General features: G+C 41.2%; 1 protein-coding gene across 4 annotated transcripts in view; it reads left to right on the top strand.

Annotated features, from left to right (window-relative positions):
• Nucleotides 1–18,040, top strand: part of Mlh1 (mutL homolog 1) — a 43,811-nt gene that overhangs the window by 2,658 nt on the left and 23,113 nt on the right. For all 4 annotated transcript variants that reach the window (XM_052722283.1, XM_052722273.1, XM_052722299.1 and 1 more), the window contains exons 3-9: nucleotides 2,696–2,794; nucleotides 5,040–5,113; nucleotides 8,464–8,536; nucleotides 9,611–9,702; nucleotides 10,772–10,814; nucleotides 11,581–11,669; nucleotides 14,213–14,325. In XM_052722283.1, coding sequence (XP_052578243.1) covers nucleotides 2,696–2,794; nucleotides 5,040–5,113; nucleotides 8,464–8,536; nucleotides 9,611–9,702; nucleotides 10,772–10,814; nucleotides 11,581–11,669; nucleotides 14,213–14,325 — 583 coding nt within the window. The remainder of the gene's footprint in view (nucleotides 1–2,695; nucleotides 2,795–5,039; nucleotides 5,114–8,463; nucleotides 8,537–9,610; nucleotides 9,703–10,771; nucleotides 10,815–11,580; nucleotides 11,670–14,212; nucleotides 14,326–18,040) is intronic.

Genomic DNA, 18,040 nt, shown 5'->3' with positions numbered 1-18,040 from the left:
TTTTCCATCCTGGTAGTGGGAGTCGGTAAATAGTGACTAGTATGCCGGATGGTATACAGTACTGTACAGAAGATGACAGCTAGAAGGAAGACAGGATCAGAGAGTGGGAAGGATGCTGCACTCTCCATTTATTGGTGACTCAGGAGGGCTTTAATATGGATATGAAATTTATGGAGAAAACTAATGGAGATCGAGGAACAAGTTATGAAAGTGTTGAAAGGATGAGTGTCCTGGGCAGAGAGAACAATAAAGACAAAAATCTTGAAGTTGAGGTATTCCTGAACTTGATGGACCAGTAAGGAAGCCAGTGTATCTCCAACAGGGAGAACAAGACATGAGGCCTGGGAGGGAACATGGTAGATCTTCAGGCCATAGCTGCTTTTGGCAGCTGTGGTGGATAGGACCCAAGGATTCTAAGCAAAACAGCTCATGCTATGGTGATGTGTTTTACTAAAACAATAACCTTTGAATGGGCCTGGAGTGATGACTCAGTGGTTAACATCACTTGCCACACTTGCAGAGGACCCAGATTCTGTTCTCAGCACCCATAGCAATGTCTCACAACAGCTAGAATGCCAGTTTCAGGGGTTCCAGTGGCCTCTGAGGGCACTTCATGAATGTAGTACACATACAATCAGGCACACACACATACACATAAAAATAAAATTAAAAATTTAAAGAGACTGTTGGAAACAAGTTGCTGAAGGGCAGTGTAGAGGCAGTCAGAAGACTCTGGTAGGAACCCAGGAATGGGGTCACAGTGCCTTGGACCAGTCTGATTGTATTTGAGACCAGGGAGATTCCTGAGTTAATTCTGAAGGCAGACCTCTCAGAATTTGCTGATGTGCGATAAAAAGTAAGTAATTGAGTAAGAGTTGTCACTTATCGGAATGGGCAAGATTATGAAAGAAAGGTTTGAAAGGAAGGTAAGCAGTTCATTTGGGAGCACATTAAAGTGCCTTTTAAAGGTGTGTGTGTCTCAGTGAATACATGAAGAAGTCTACAGGTAAAAATTTCAAACTTTGCATTTTGATATATGAAAAGCTTTAAGATTCATGAAAAGATGTTCAGAGGTAGCCATTACAGAAGTGCATATCCAAGCTGTGATGAGATACCATTTCACTATGACCACTATTAAAGAAATAAAATTATATAGATTGTTAGAAGGTAGAGAATTCAGTCTCTGTGCATTGTTGGTGGGAATGTAAAATAGTGTAGCAATTACGGAAAGTGATGTGGTATTTTCTCAGAATTACAATTACTGTTTCTACTTCTGTGTATATGCAGATAAGTGAGAGATGGACATGGGTAGATTTGTATGGTTATGTTCATAACATTATTTACAATAGGCCAAAGGTAGAAGTGACTCATGTCCATCAGCAGATAAATGGATAAACTGTGACACACATCCACACAGTAGAAGAGTATTCTGCCTTGGATAGGCATGAAATTCTGACATGCTTCAACAGGGATAAACTTGGCAGACTTTATATTAACTGAAATAAATTAATCACAAAAAGTAAAAGGATTAAACAATTCCTACTATATAAGGTTTCTAGAGAAGTCAGACTCAGAGAGACAGAATGTGGATGGTGATTGGCCAGAGATTGGGGGATGAGGAGAATGGAAAGTTACTGTTCAACAGGTACTAAGATCCAATTTAAGAAAAATGATGAAGTTCTAGACATGGATGGTTGTGTATTTTTTACTGTTAAATTTATATAAATTTAACTAACGTAAATATGTACTTAATGTACTGAACATTAAGTGGTTAAGATGAAAAGTTGTTTTGTTTTTTTTTAAGATTCTGTGTGTGTGTGTGTGTGTGTGTGTGTGTGTGTGTGTGTGTGTGTGTGTTTGGGCTGTATTTATGCCTGTGAGTGTTAGTCCATATAGAGGCCAAAAGAGGGCATTGTATTCCCTGGAGCTGGAATTAGAAGTAACTGTGAGTCACCTGATGTGGGTGCTAGGATCTGAAGTCAGGTCCTTTGGAAAAGCAGCAAGTGCTCTTACCACACTGAGCCATCTCTCCAGCCCTTGTTTATGGCTTTTGCAGCAGGGTCTCTTGTGACTTAGACTTACATTGATTTCACTGTATAGCTAAGGGTGACCATAATTCTTATCCCTCCTACTTCTATTTCCAAAGTGCTAGGATTTCAAGTGTGTGTCACCACATCCAACTAAAATGAAGATTTTGTTGTATCTATTTTTACTACAATTTTAAGAGTTTCCTGTAGATTAAAAATAAAGATTTGTTTTGTTTTGTTTTAATTTAAAAAGAAAATGAAATTTGGGTATGATGTCAAATGCATGCAATTCCAGCACTTGAGAGGTCAAGGTTGGAGAATTAAGTTTGACGCATCCTGGGCTATACAATGAGACCCTGTCTCAAAAAAGGATGGGGAGCGGGCAGGAGAAAGACAGAGATGAGTGAGTACAGGTAGAGAAGAGGTCTAAGGGTGGAGTCCCAGTGCTAGGAGGTGGGGACATGAAGTGGAAATGACCTTACACTGAGAAGGAGGACTTAGTGAAGAAGGTGAGCCTCCAGGTCCGCTGATATCTTGGGTAAGGAAGGTAGTGCTAATTTAAACCTCTTTGGAGAACTTCTTCTCAGATGAAAGCAATACATTGAAAATCCAGAAAGATTTGGGAAATGAGAGACATAATTATTTACTCTTCCCCCTTAACCATGTAGAAGGAAGATCTGGATATTGTGTGTGAGAGGTTCACTACAAGTAAACTGCAGACCTTTGAGGATTTAGCCAGTATTTCTACCTATGGCTTCCGGGGTGAGGTAAGCTAAGGTTTAAAGAAATGTATAAAAATGTCCTCCTGTGATAATGTTGTCATTTCTCAACAGGGACAAGTGAAATTTAATACTTTGTACTTGTTAAATACATACAAATTTTAACAAATTTAGCTTTTCAGGACAGAATTTTTCAAAAATATTTGATATACTATTTTATCTACAGAGGCACTGGATATCATGTATCTCTTTATAGAGGTCCCTAAAATCACCTATGAAGTTTTATCAAAAAATCAAATGTGAATCTGATCAATACTTTCATCCAAATATCAGTGTATGGAAAATATAGAGGGCATATGGGAATGGTAATGTAAACCATACTGGGATTAGAAAGCTACATACAATAGACTCAACTGGTAATCCTCACAGGAATAGAGAGCAGAGAAGGAGCAAGGACCTGTAAACTAAAAGATATTTGAAGAGCCTGAGAATCCACCTCATCTGATCCCGATCCCTCTCTCTCTCAGTCTCTCTCTTTGAAATAGGGTCTTACTATCTCAACAAAAGTAGTCCTGACTGTCCTGGAATTGACAAAGATCTGCTGCTTCTGTCTTCCCAGCACCCCCACACTCACACTTCATTGAATCTTACCTACATCCTAATTTGAGCAAATGGCGATTTTTTTTTCTTTTCTTTCCTTTTCAAGGTAGAAATAGTTGAACATATTGGCCCACTTTCTTCCTAAAAATACATAGGATTGTCTTCTATGAGCAGGCCTTGCCTTACATGGGTCTCAAAGTCATTTATATTTTAAGTGTGTTTTATGTTTTGAACCAGGTCTTCTATAGCCCTGGTTGGTCTTGAACTCTTTACGTAGTTGAGGCTGGTCTTAAGCTCCAGATCATCCTACCTTTACCTCCAACATATTGGGATTACAAACTGCACTACCACACCCAGCTCAAGTCTGTAAGTGTTGAAAATTATATAAGCCAAGCTGGGTGCAATGGTACATGCCTATAATACCAGTACTGAGACAGGACAATTGAGAGTTTGGAACCATCCTGGCCACAAAGGGAGAGAGAGGGATAGACTACACAACCTGGGGAAATCTGGTGATGACCAAGTCATCTCTGAGCCTGAAGAATATTCCCTTTTTTGTTCATTTATTTTTGAGATGGGGTCAAGCTCCTTTGCTGATCTCAAAGTCCTGGCTTCAGGTGATCCTCCTGCCTCAGCTTCCCAAGCAGAGCCATGTTCCTTTTAATGAATTGAAACTGCCTCAGATGTGTAGATGTTGTTGCACAGACCCATTGTAGCAATTTTAAATTCATATTTTTATTTTATTTATTTTTTTTAAGATTTATTTATTTATTTATTTATTTATTTATTTATTTATTTATTTATTATGTATACAGTGTTCTGCTTGTGTGTATTCCTTCAGAACAGAAGAGGGAGTCAGATCTCATTACAGATGGTTGTGAGCCACCATGTCGTTGCTGGGAATTGAACTCAGGACCTCTGGAAGAACAGCCAGTGCTCAACCTCTGAGCCATCTCTCCAGCCCAAAATTCATATTTTTAAAAATATAATTGTTTCTATAAAGCAGTTTTAAGAGATCCTGTTTTGTTTTGTTTTTCCTTCTTTCTGAAAGTATATTTTTAATTTCTCGGAAGATACGTCACTGAAAATATATTAAATACATTTGCTACCATTTGGAACCGAAGTGTCCCCTAGAGACCCATGCACCAAGCTTGGTCCCCACCCAGTTCATTGTTAGTGGGAGATTATTGAAGCTAAATAAAAGGGATAGTGAAACCCCTTCCTGTTCCTTTTCTCTTTGGCCTCTGTGGATGTCAGGTGTGAGTGGCTTTGGTCTCCATGAACTCCATGCCAGGATGAATTTCTTCAGCACGGGACCAAAGCGTCAGGACCTACTGACCGTGGGGTGGGTCCTCTAAAACCATGAGCTAAGAGAAGCCTTCTGTCTCTAAGTTGATCATCTCATGCCCTGTTGGAGTAACGGGAGCTGTCCAGCACAGCCCTGTGTACCAGCACGAGATGAAGTTGTGTTAACACAGGAAGTGTTTGAAATTCCTCTTGGAGTTTTAATATATGCCTTCCCTTGTCTTAGTAATTACCCTAGGAATTAGATTTTATCTCTTTTTCTTAAAACATCATCAAATTGTTCATTGTTGCTACATGAATGTAGATCAAAAGAGGCAAGTTAGGTAACTTTCGCCTTTGATGAAGCAACAGTGAGTTTTTCTTTCATTTCCTTTCCTCCCCTCCCTAGGCTTTGGCAAGCATAAGCCATGTGGCTCATGTTACTATTACAACCAAAACAGCCGATGGAAAATGTGCATACAGGTATGTGATAATGACTTTTGTGAGGTATTTGATCTCAGTGTGACCCTCCCTAAACATGTTACATTGTTGTTGTTGTTGTTGTTGTTAAGATACTAGTTATCTTCCCTTCCTATGAATAAAGTGTTCATCCACAGGGATGATCATAAGGTGGTACTCTTACTTCATGGCTCCTTTTTAAATTTTAAATACATTTATTTTATGTGTATGGATATTTTGACCACATGCATACCTGTGTACCAGGTACATGTCTGGTGCCTTTGGAGGCCAGAAGAGGGTATGGATCTCCTGGGACTGGAGTTACAAATGATTGTATGCTGCCATGTGAGTTCTGTGAATAGAATGCAGGCCCTCTGCAAGTTCCCAGGTCATGAGATGTGTCTTGTAAAGGGATAGTGAAACCCCTTTCTGCTCCTTTTCTCTTTGGCCTCTGTGCTCTGCTGGAAGATCAGCCAGTGCTTTAACAGCTTAGCCATCTCTAGCCCCACTTTCTGGCTTCTTAAGAGATAAGTTGTGCCATGCCGTGGTGGTGCATGCCTTCAATCCCAGCACTTGGGAGGCAGAAGCAGGTGGATCTCTGAGTTTGAGTCCAGCCTGGTCTACAGAGCGAGTTCCTGGACAGCCAGGGCAATGCGGAGAAACCCAAGACCCCGCCTTGAAATAACAAAAGAGAGAGAGAGAGAGAGAGAGAGAGAGAGAGAGAGAGAGAGAGAGAGAGAGAGAGAGAGAGAGAAGTTGTAACATAAACATTGCAAGCACCAAGAAAGGTGTATATTGCGCATAGATTTTTCTAAGCAAATAGTAGTTGCTAGTATTATTTCGCCTTTGCCCTTTGGTGGGGTAGCACTTTGGGCTAATTATAGGTCTGTGGTTGGGATACTGAAGACCCACAATTCATTTGCTAGCTCCTGAGCTTTTGGTTCCCTTCAGCCTGTGCCTACGGCAGTTGGCTGCTGGCTGGCTGTTGTGCTTCCAGTTTACAGAGGCTCAGAATGGTCCTGGGACAGCACAAAAATGGGATTCAAGAAATCAAAATCATGCTCTGGTTTTTAAGCATTGGCTGCCACTGGCTAAAGACTAGGAGTAGTATCTAATGAGTGCAGAAAGAAGAAAGAAAAGCAAGAAGACAATACATTTAAGCATGCACGTTATAAATTAAAACAGGAAATTCTGTCCTCCATCTTTTTCAGAAGACTAATGTGTGCTGTAATAGAGAGTGCTTCAGAATATGCAGGGCAGATGTTAGGGGGCTTGATTCTATGTGAATTTGGGTGGGCTGATTGGCATGTTATAAGCCAGACAGACAATTGTGTGTTAAGTTTTGTGTAGGTACCCTGAGGTATAAGTTTTGTTTCATGACCTCTGGTTTTGTGTTATGCCTTACCTGGGACTTGTAGTGGCTCCCTTCTGAGACAGGATGAAATCTAGAGGTATCCTCTTGACATCCAGTGCCTTCCTGTGCTGGATAGTCTTATGTCAACTTGATTCAAGCTAAAGTCATTTGAGAAGAGGGAACTTCAATTAAGAAAATGCCTCTAGGGCTGGAGAGATGGCTCAATGGTTAAGAGCACTGGCTGCTCTTCCAGATGACCCCAGTTCAGTTCCCAGCACCCACATGGCAGCTCACAACTGTTTATAACTCTAGTTCCAGGGATCCAACATCTTTACACAGACATATATGCAGGCAAAACACGAATGCACATGAAATAAAAATTAATTAAAAAGAAAATGAAAATGCCTCTATAAGATCTGGCTGTAAGATATTTTCTTAATTAGTGATTGATGGTGGGGGCAGCCCGTTCTGGGTGGTGCCATCCCTGGGTTGGTGCTCTTGGGTTCTATAAGAAAGCAGGCTGAGCAAGCCATGTAGAACAAGCCAGTAAGCAGCACCCCTCCATGGCCTCTGCATCAGCTCTTGCCTCCAGGTTCCTGCCCTGTATACGTTCCTGTCCTGACTTCTTTGATGATGAACTGTGATGTGGAAGTATAAGCCAAATAAATCCTTTCCTCCCCAAGTTGCTTTGGTCATGGTGTTTCATCACAGCAGTCACTGGCTGAGACACTTCCCATATGCCCTGAACCCACTTTCCAGCCCCTTCTCTCCTCATATTACCAAGTGCCAAGTCTTCCAGAATTCCTTGTTCTCTGACTTATAAGATGCTTTTCTTGCACTATTCTCCTGAAACTATTCCTCCTCAAAGCCTTGATGAGTTTCCTTCCTTTCTCTGATGCTGTCACCTACCCAGCTCACCCCTCTCCCCAAGGCCGAAGGGTTCTTCCTGCTTTCAGGATCACTTAGCACATTGGTCTACACTTGGATAAAAGACTGTTCCTGTGCCAGATAAGAACTGTTTTGTTTGTGGGATATTGTGTTTTGTTTTGGTTTTGAGACAATATTGCTGTGTACCTCTGGCTGCCTGGAACTTGCAATGACCCTCCTGCTTTTGTCTCGAAAGTGCCTGGGATTACAGGTGTGCACTACTGTTGCTGGCTAAGGCCTTTTTTTTTTTTTTTTTTTTTTGGTTTTTCGAGACAGGGTTTCTCCGTGTAGCTTTGCTCCTCTCCTGGAACTCACTTGGTAGCCCAGGCTGGCCTCAAACTCACAGAGATCCGCCTGGCTCTGCCTCCCGAGTGCTGGGATTAAAGGCGTGCGCCACCACCGCCCGGCTGGCCTTTTTTATTATCAGGACCTCAGCAGGCAAATGGTTGCAAAATTGCAGCAATATTTACAGCTACCTTCAGCAATGGCAAAGCTGTTGGTTAATAACTCAGAATTTAACAGCTCAGGCAAGGTTTGCTATAATAGGGCTTTAAAATAAAATCTTGTTAACAATATATAATATGACTATGTTATAATGTATTGATACAATTTTTATTTTTAAAGTGTGGTAATATGAACTGAATCCAGGTAATAGACACGATTACGAAAGAGGTTGGAGAGCACATTGTTTTACTAGTTCTGTTGTGGGTTTTTGTTTTGGGTAGTGGATAAGCACATAAAATATAGTTCATACTGAAGGTGTAAAATTTAATGTGAAGCACTACAGATTCATTTCTCAATATCTGTTCTAACTGTATAGAAGTTCATTGTGTTATATAGACTTTGGGCCTGGTTAATTTTGGTGTCTGAGGTTTTATTTATTTGCACTTTTTTTAAAAAAAATAATAAAGTTTGTCATTTTAATTGTGGAGTATTAATGTATTTATTGTTTTATGTAGTTCAGGAACTTGCAAGGCATTTCCAGTGTTGAGGTTACAGATATATGCTACTATATCTATACCATGATTTGTGTTTTTATGCTTTGGATAATCATCCTGTTAGATACTAATAATCTTTTATGTTTTCTGACTAGAGCAAGATACTCAGATGGAAAGCTGCAAGCCCCTCCTAAACCATGTGCAGGCAACCAGGGTACCCAGATAACGGTAAGAATGGTACATTCTGGTGACAAACAGCTTTGTAGGAATGCTTGAAGTAAAATATAAGATGGCTTTGAGTTTTTGATGTAAAAATCAAATAAATTTTGGCTTCTAATAGAAGTCCCAAGATACCTATGCTTCTAAGTAAGAAAAATGATTATTGGGTTTTATGACGTGGCAGCCTGTCTACCTTCTTGTCTTTTGTAAGGGGCTGGAATGGTAAACATCAGTGGCAGAGTAGTTGGCATTGAAAAAACATGGTTGACTCCAGAAGACATGGGTTGGAGTCCCAGTCTTATCTTTTAGTGTGTATGTTCACAGGCAAATCACTTAACATCTCAGAATTTCACTTTTTAGTGTCTCCAGTGGAACAAAGAATTCCTACCTGTCTGCCTCAGAGGGCCTCGGGTGGGTCATGTGAATGTTGTTAGTCAAGAGGAAACTCATCATGCAGCCTTATCATAGCATCTCGGTGTCTTTCCAGTCTGGGATCCCATAGAGCACCTCACTTTCATGTTACACTTCTCTGGTCCCTTCACTCCTGACCCCACCTGTAGCACATCTCAAGTCCTAAGCATGAGAGACAGGCAGGAGGCAGAAACAAACCTGGGCTTCAAAGTGCTGCCTAGAGGGAGCCTTAGCAACATGCATAGTGTGATTGTTGAGAACTCCAAATCATCTCCAGAGTTTTATGATTGTCTTTAGTTTGAAAAATGTCTCTGAATGCCATGTAATATAGTAATTGATTATAGAGTTACATTCATGTCTTATTCTCTTGAGCAAGACAATAATTTTAAATGTCCTCATGTTTTTAGTCCTTTATATTTTTAACAAACAACATGCCATAGAGCTATCCCCTATTATCTGTTTGAGAAGTCAATGAATGTGGATGTAGGAAAAATACCCTTTAATTCCCTTGGTGATGCTTCCTTAACCCTTTCCCCTCCCTGAGTCAGGACTTAGAACAGTGCTGTTGGTAATGTCACTGGGTTCATTACCTTGAGATCCAGCTTTAGGTAGACAGTGCAAAGCTTTCCACATACATCCATGAACTTACAAGACAACTGGATCTCTCTTCAGGTGGAGGATCTTTTTTACAACATAATGACAAGAAGGAAAGCTTTGAAAAATCCAAGTGAAGAGTATGGGAAAATTTTGGAAGTTGTTGGAAGGTACTGTCTGAAATCCGGGAGTGAGTCCGTGAGCTCTGTCATTAAAGGAATGTGCCCCAGCGCTTATAAATTGAGAGTATTTGAAAACTGGGAGCAGACAACAAAGCTGGCCTGTGTGCTGGTCTGGTCCAGTTTGCTCATCAGCCCTGAGTCTTGACTCATCTTGCCAAGGGCACAGTTGGTCTCATGGTGGAGTTCACTGCTGGCTGATGAAGCAAACTGATCTTAGCTACCTTGAGCCAAAAAGAAATCACTGAATAGTTGCTCACTGGGTAGGAAGAGGTAAGACAGGGTATTCTCTTCTGCCTCTGCTTTGAAGGTCTGTCCTGGACAGTGCTATGGTTGGCATTACTGGGATTCATGGTTCTGTGCCCACAGCTCTGATGAAACTTCTTGGTTGGCAGTCTTTACTTGGCATGCCTTAGGAGGGATGGGATAAAAGGAGTTTCCCAAAGCAACTTGGAGGCTATTAATAGGAAAAGGGGACTCAGAGCAGCTAAAAGCAGAATTGTGTTTCAATAAACGTAGTATATTTGTACAAATGGGTTCTAAATGTGGTAAGGTGGAAAATTGTTATTTAATAAATACATTTCTTTGAACATGGTACTTTGGTTCATGGGGTTGGTGAACAGAGGAGTGATAAAGTTGTCTTCAAAAAGGTTGTGGAGATACTGGAGCAGGACCCAGCAGCCAGGAAAAAGCAGTGGGGAGAATCAAGTACAGAGGGTAAATCTGAGTGTTAAGGATGTCCTGATGGCAGCCAAGGCCTTCTAATCTCATGAAAATAATCCTGTAGGTTCAGATTGGGCCAAGTCAGCAGCCTGTAACATTCAGTGTTTTGCTTGACGTAGTTACATTTGGCAATGTTATCCATGAGTCTCTGTTGCTTTGTTTTCTTGTGGATAATATAGGTTATACCAAGGTATTTTGATTGGACATATATTGTACATATCTTTGTTTAAGTCACCTTTTTCTTATAAGTCTACCAATTTATTTAATTAAAAGTAGATCTCTGAATTTATTATGCATTTGACTATCCTCTGCTTAGCTTTTACCTTTTCTTTTCCAGGTATTCAATACACAATTCAGGCATTAGTTTCTCAGTTAAAAAAGTAAGTCATGATTTTTTCAAAAAGATACATTCATTTTTGTTTTATATGTACAAATGTTTTTCCTGCATGTATTTCTCTGCACCATGTGCATGCCTGGTGCCCACAGAATCCAGAAGAAGGTCATCAAATCCCCTGGAAGTTGAGTTACGGATGGTTGTGAGTGCTGTGTGGATGCTGGGAAAAGAACTTGGGACCTCTGCAAGAGCCTCAGCCAGTGTCTTAATGGCTGATCCACCTCTCCAGTCCCTAAGTTATGATTTTTGAAGGACAGTTTGTATTAGGAAAGAAATGTAGCTAGAGTTTTCCTGCCTGGCCCACAGGACAAATCTCTCTCACCTGCCAGTCCCACAGCCACTCAGACCCAACCAAGTAAACTCAGAGACTTATATTGGTTACAAACTGTATGGCCGTACCAGGCTTCTTGCTAACTGTTCTTACAGCTTAAATTAATCCATTTCTATAAATCTATACCTTGCCACGCGGCTTGTGGCTTACCGGAGTCTTCACATGCTGTTTGTCATCGTGGCGGCTGGCAGTGTCTCTCTGACTCAGCCTTCCACTTCCCAGCTTTATTCTCCTCCTTGTCCCGCCTACACTTCCTGCCTAGCCAATGGTCAATCAGTGTTTTATTTATTGACTAATCAGCAACACATTTGCCATACAGAAAATCCCACAGCAAAGAAAGTAGGAGATTTTTAAGAAATAATTCTACTTCTCATCCAATAATGCCATTGGATGTCAAGTCACCATGCTGTCTGTTTTCCAGCAAGGTGAGACAGTGGCTGATATCAGAACACTACCCAATGCCACCACTGTGGACAACATTCGTTCCATCTTCGGAAACGCTGTTAGTCGGTATGTGAGTAATCCATGTTTAACAAAATCTTTCGAATCCCTTCCCTTGATTCATCAACCCATTGCATTATTTTCAAACCTGCCAAGACAATGGATGCTGTTAGAGTTGGCGTAGTCAGATATCTAGGCCTGTTTTCATGTTTCACGTTAGTTAATCCAGTCTCTATCTCATGTAATCAGTGCTCTCTGGGAGTTTTGTCTCCTGAATGCTGTGCCTGTATATCCACTTGTTCTTTTGGACTTTGTTTTCAAAATGTTTGTAATTTAGAATTCTGTCACCCTTAATCTTCCTGTTTTCCTTTTATTGCATTATTACCAGATGAGGATTTAATTTACTTGTCATTCAACATTGATTAATTGCCTTTCTTATTTCAAGATTTGTATCAGAAGTTAGGGGTGTAAAGGTGAATGAAATTTTTCTGTTCCCATTTTTATTTTTTTGGTTTTTCAAGACAGGGTTTCTTTGTGTAGCTTTGTAACCTGTCCTGGAACTCACTCTGTAGACCAGGCTGGCCTTGAACTCACAGAAATCCACCCGTCTCTGCCTCCCAAGTGCTGAGATTAGAGGCGTGTGCCACCACCGCCCAGCGAAAATTTCTGTTCTTAAAGACTAAATTTGTAGATGTTAGCAGCCCATCATTAACAAAGAAGGCCCAAGAGAAGAATTTGCTTATATTACGAGTTCCTCTTGGGCGCCCTTCTGTTTGTATAACCCACCATTTCCATCACAGGTTTCTTGCTAGGAATTCCTGATTTGGACTTCACAAAGTCCCTAAGGCCCATGCCATACCCCAGGTGACAATATTAAGATTCTCCCTGTGCCAAGCATACATGAGGCACACATGGAGCACACATGGATCTGCCATCGGCATTTGTCCTAGTACTGAAATTCTACTTCCAAGGACAAACTGTTGGTTCTTTGAGTCAAACCAAGGAAACAAGGAGTCCACTTGTCACCACCTTTTCTTCCTAATTAAATGTAAATGAGTTCATTTACAAAGCTGTACTCCTAGATCAAAGGAAGATCTCTGTTCTACAGGGTAACTTTTAAGACTTTTGACAAGATTTTAAGACTGAACACTAGTTATGGACTCCCTAGGGGCTATAAGAGATTGGACATGGTCCTTAGAGAGCATTTCCAGAAGTAGGTTTCCAAAGAAAACAAAAAACAAAAACATAAACAAGTTGGGCGGTTGTGGTACACCCCTTTAATCCCAGCACTCAGGAGGCAGAGCCCGGCGGATCTCTGTGAGTTCGAGGCCAGCCTGGTCTACAAAGCGAGTTCCAGGATAGGCTCCAAAACTACACAGAGAAACCCTGTCTTGGAAAAAGGGAGAGAGAGAGAGAGAGGGAGAGGGAGAGAGGAGGAGGAGGAGAAGGAAGAAGAAGAAGAAGAAGAAGAAGAAGAAGAAGAAGAAGAAGAAGAAGAAGAGGAAGGAGGGAGGGAGGGAGGGAGGGAGGGAGGGAAGGAAGAAAGGGGGAAAAAAAACACAAGTAGGTTTCCAAACTGGCCTGAGACATTGGAGAAAGAAGCGGTTTGTGCGTCAGTGTGTCTGTATACCACTGCAGGCTGCACTCTGCACCCTGGCACTCAGAGGGCATGTTACTGCAGGAAAAGCATCCCTGGTGTGCACAGCAAAGTCTAGTGAGTGTTGTACTGTAGTAGGGATATGGTAGTGAACAGATGGAGTGATTCTTGCTCTCTCAGGACTCTAGTTGAAGGAAGTGAGATAATTATGCTATTCATTAGCAGGCTGTGCTGATACCTCCAAAGAAAAGTAACAGGACAAGAAGGGAAATCTCTGGAGTCCATGAAGACTGAAAAGGAATGTGAAGGCTGCTAGGAATTACCTAGTTGCCAAAAGGTTCATTCTGAAAACTTAGGAAGAAATAAGTGTGGCTTTTCAGAGAGACCGACTGACTCTTGTTTACCTGTCCTTACCAATAAACACTCTTGGGAACCTCATTGGTGCTGTGCAGTACAGTAAAGGTTCAGGTCAGCAGAGATGAGTTTTGGGACTTAAAGCTTGGGGTTTAGTGACAATAAAATTTCAAGCCGGGCGGTGGTGGCGCACACCTTTAATCCCAGCACTCGGGAGGCAGAGCCAGGCGGATCTCTGTGAGTTCGAGGCCAGCCTGGGCTACCAAGTGAGTTCCAGGAAAGGCGCAAAGCTACACAGAGAAACCCTGTCTCGATAAACCAAAAAAAAAAAAAATTTTCAAGCAAAGTAAGGATTGAGAGCTTAGACTCATCTTTACTTCTCAGCAGTGGGAGCAGTGTCCCACACTCAACATAAATACCTGATAACACTGAGAAGGTGGGTGGATAGACAGATGGACAGATGGTGTAGACTCATGGGACCTCAACTGAACCTAGTCTCAGGCCTTTTTTTTTTTTTTTTTTTTTTTCCCCAGAGTTGGTTTATGGGAAAGAGCCCTGGGTTTTTTGTTTTTGTTTTTGTTTTTGTTTCCTATTGTGATTCTTTTATAATGTGAAATTTCTTATACTTAGAAAAATCTCAAAATTTCTCTTTTCTAAACAGAGAGCTGATAGAAGTTGGCTGTGAGGATAAAACCCTGGCTTTCAAAATGAATGGCTATATATCTAATGCGAACTACTCTGTGAAGAAGTGCATTTTCCTACTCTTCATCAACCGTAAGTGAGAAAGAGCCAAGTGTCTACACATAGAGCTTTATGGAACCTGGAGAGTTCCTGATTCCCAGGTTCGATTGCACAGGGAAAAACTTCGTGTCAGAATTTCGCCCTGTTTTATCTTAAGTCTGTGATGTCGGCTGTCACAGTCTGACTCGTTACCTTGAACGCTGCAGGCCAGAATGCCTTCCTCATGTGCTTGCATCACAGCCTTTACAAGCAGGCCCAACTCTACCCTACCTAGGTCAGGGGCTGCTTTTCCACATTGTACAGCAGAAAACCAAGACTTGGGTATAGGCATTGTCACTAAAAGGCTGAATCCTAAGACCCTTGAGAGTTTTTCTTTTAAAGAATTAAATTTCTAACACTAAGGATAATTCTAGAAATCAAGGAAGAATTTAAATTACCTTGAATAGTTCTTTTCTCTCTGATGACCTATTATTTACATGATTCTTATTAAGTGCCATTTGACTTGGATTTGTGTAGCTTAATTGTATATTGCAAGGGTTGGATGGTGCTAGAGTACATTGCCCCACAACCCCCACAGTCTCAACTTAGCTTCTGTTCAGATGTAGGAAGCATCTTTCCATTCATTTGATTTTCATATTCTTTTTTTATTAGAATTTTTTTATTCATTTTACATACCAATCACAGATCCCCCTCTTCCCTCCTCCTGCCCCTCCAGCCTCCCCCCACCTCCCACTCCAACCCATCTCCCATTTCCTCCTACAAGAAGGTAAGGCCTCCTGTGAGGAGTCAGCAGAGCCTGGTACATTCAGTTGAGGCAGGTCTAAGCCCCTCCCCTTGCCTCAAGGCTGTGCGAGGTGTCCCACCATAGCTAGTGGGCTCCAAAAAGCCAGATCATGCACCAGGGATGGATCCTGATCCTACTACCAGGGGGCCTCTTAAGCAGAGGGCCTAGCTTCAAAGTTGTTTTTTTGTTTTTAAGCAAAATTGGAGTTTACTGAGAATCAGTTTTTAATACAGATTTAAGATAGGTATTGAGGGAATGAAAGAGGAAGACTTAGAAAGAGGATAGTATACATTTAAGACATGGGTATAGGCTTTGAAAATAAATTTATTTATTTTGCATGTATGAATGTTTTGCCTCCATGTATATTTGTCTACTATGTGTATGCCTGGTGCCCTTGGAGGCAAGAAGTGGTTGGATCCCCTAGAACTAGAGTTAAGGATGGTTGTGAACCACCATGTGGGTGCTGGGAACTAACCTGGGCCCTCTGCAAAGCAACAGGTGCTCTTAACTGCTGAGCCATCTCTCCAGCCCAAGGGTATATGGGCTTCTTTAGAGAGAGTGTCACCTCTAACATGTGTTTTTTGTTTTGTTTTGTTTTTAAGGCATAGATATATTTACTTTGTTTCTTAATTTGCATACAAAGTACAAGGTTTCATGGCATTTTCATGCATACATTTTGTCCATCCTCAGCTCCCCTCCCCGTCTGTGTCCTTCCATGCCTAATAGTTCCATTTCCATTTTCATGTCACAGTGATCTGTCCCATGCCACATTTGTCTACCTAAGTTAACTGAGTTAACTTAGTTCCTGAGTTAACGCACTATAATTTCCAGTTCAATTCGTTTTTCTGTAAACTTAATGATTTCATTTTTCTTTATGACTTAATAAAATTCCATTGTATATATAGACCACATTCTCATTATTTATCTGGTGATAAACATCTAGGATGATTCTATTTTCTTGCTATTGTGCATAGCGCAGCAGTGTACATGTGCACATGTATCTCTGTGGTGTCTTACAGGTCCTTTGCCTTTATTAGGAAGCATTTCATCGTAAGTTTAGTTCTTATATTCTTTGTTTGCAATTGGAAATTGTATATTTTCTTCCTTTTTTTAGCATTAAGTGGCTATAATGTCTCAAATTATACATCTTAAAACAAATTTTTTTATTTGTGTGTGTGTGCGTGCGTGTGCGCACTCATACATGCATGAATGTGGGAGTGCAGTGCCTGCAGAGTTCAGAAGAGAGTGTTGGTTCCCATAGAGCTAGAGCTTCAGGTAGTGGTGAGCTGCCTGATGTGGGTTCTGGGGTCCTGTGTAAGAGCAGCAGCAAGAGCCACTTCTCTAGCATCCAAGTCATGTATGTTTGCAGCAGTTGTTCAGAGCAATCCAGGAACAGTTAGGAGAGGCCAACCACTGGTAGACAGGGTCTCTTAATGCCATTTATGTTAGCAGACATTTTCCCCACTGTCCCAAAGACTTATCATGTACAAGTCTTGGGAATAGCATTTTATTTGTTTTGTTCTGAATGTCAGATTTGACAGCACTGGGGGACAGTGTGAAGGCTCAACAGGTAAAGGTACTTGTCAGCAAGCCTGATAACCTGAGTGTGGGCCCAGGACCCACACAGTACTCCTGCAAATTGTCCTCTGTCTTAGTTAGGGTTTCTATTGCTGAGAAAAGACGCCATGACCACAACAACTCTTAATAAGGAAAACATTTAATTGGGGCTGACTTACAATTTCAATATTTAGTCCATTATTGTCATGGTGAGAAGAATGGCAGCATGCAGGCAGACATGGTGCTGGAGAAGAGCTGAGAGATCTCCATCTGGATCCACAGGCAGCAGAAGGAGACTGTGAACCACACTGGGTGTAGCTTGAGCAAGGAGACCTCAAAGCCCACCCCCACAGTGGCACACTTCCTCCAACAAGGCCACACCTCCTAATAGTTCCACTCCCTGTAGGCCCAGCATTCATACGCATGAGTTTATGGGGGCCATACCTATTCAAACCACCACATCCTCTGACCACCACATGTACTTCTGTCCCCCAAAATAAGTCAGTATTTTTTTAAAAATTAAGAAATAACTGCTCTGTATCACATATGGTGACTGCAGAGCAAACAAGCAAAAGTCAGTTGAGTGTCATCTGACTGCCTTATTCGTGGTTTTGATGGGTCCATGTACCATAGTCTGTGTTAACATTGGACAGTTTGTTCACAATGGCAAAAATAGGCCAGTTTCCTCTTCTGTCCTACTGTGTGTGCTCACCTAGGGAGCATGGACAAAGGTCACTGTGATAGCCAGCCTCACTTTGAGAGACTTTGGCAGATTTGCTCCATCTGTCTTGTCAAGTACACCACTAGACCTGTGTCCTCACTCAGAATAATTGTCTCCTTGCTGATAAAGGCATGCATCACTCTTTAGAAATAAAAAGATGGGACATATCCTCAGCTGCCAGTTCACAGTTCATCAAGATGACCTTTAAAATCTGTCTCAGGAGAAAAGAGAGCTAGGTTTTTCTGAAAACAGATCTTGCTCTGTCTTTAGTCTTAACTTCTCCTAGCCTTTATCTGTAGCCGCCAAGCCTGCGTCATTTAAATTATCTTAACCATGCATAGAACTGTTTGACTGTCTGAAGTGCTGGAAAGCTTGCTCTTACCCTTCATCATTTAGTATGGAACCTGTTGTGGAATATTATTTTAAGATGTGTTACATTTATTTATGCTATGGAATATTTGTTTAATGATATAAAGATATGTTGCATTCTTTTATTTTGCATTTGTTTAACTCTGTAAAGCTATTTTACTTTGCCTGTCTAAAACACCTGATTGGTCTAATAGAGATCTACATGGCCAATAGCTAGGCAGGAGAGAGAAGTAGGTGGGGCTGTTGGGCAGAGAGAATAAATAAGAGGAGAAATCTAGGGAAGAGAGCACAAAGAGCAAGGAAAAGAGGAGAGAGAG

This window comes from Peromyscus californicus, unplaced genomic scaffold, assembly GCF_007827085.1.
Source record: "Peromyscus californicus insignis strain IS unplaced genomic scaffold, ASM782708v3 Scaffold_11__1_contigs__length_118956290, whole genome shotgun sequence".
In the NCBI taxonomy this organism is placed as follows: Eukaryota; Metazoa; Chordata; class Mammalia; order Rodentia; family Cricetidae; genus Peromyscus; species Peromyscus californicus.
This window is presented reverse-complemented; position numbering and strand designations above follow the sequence as displayed.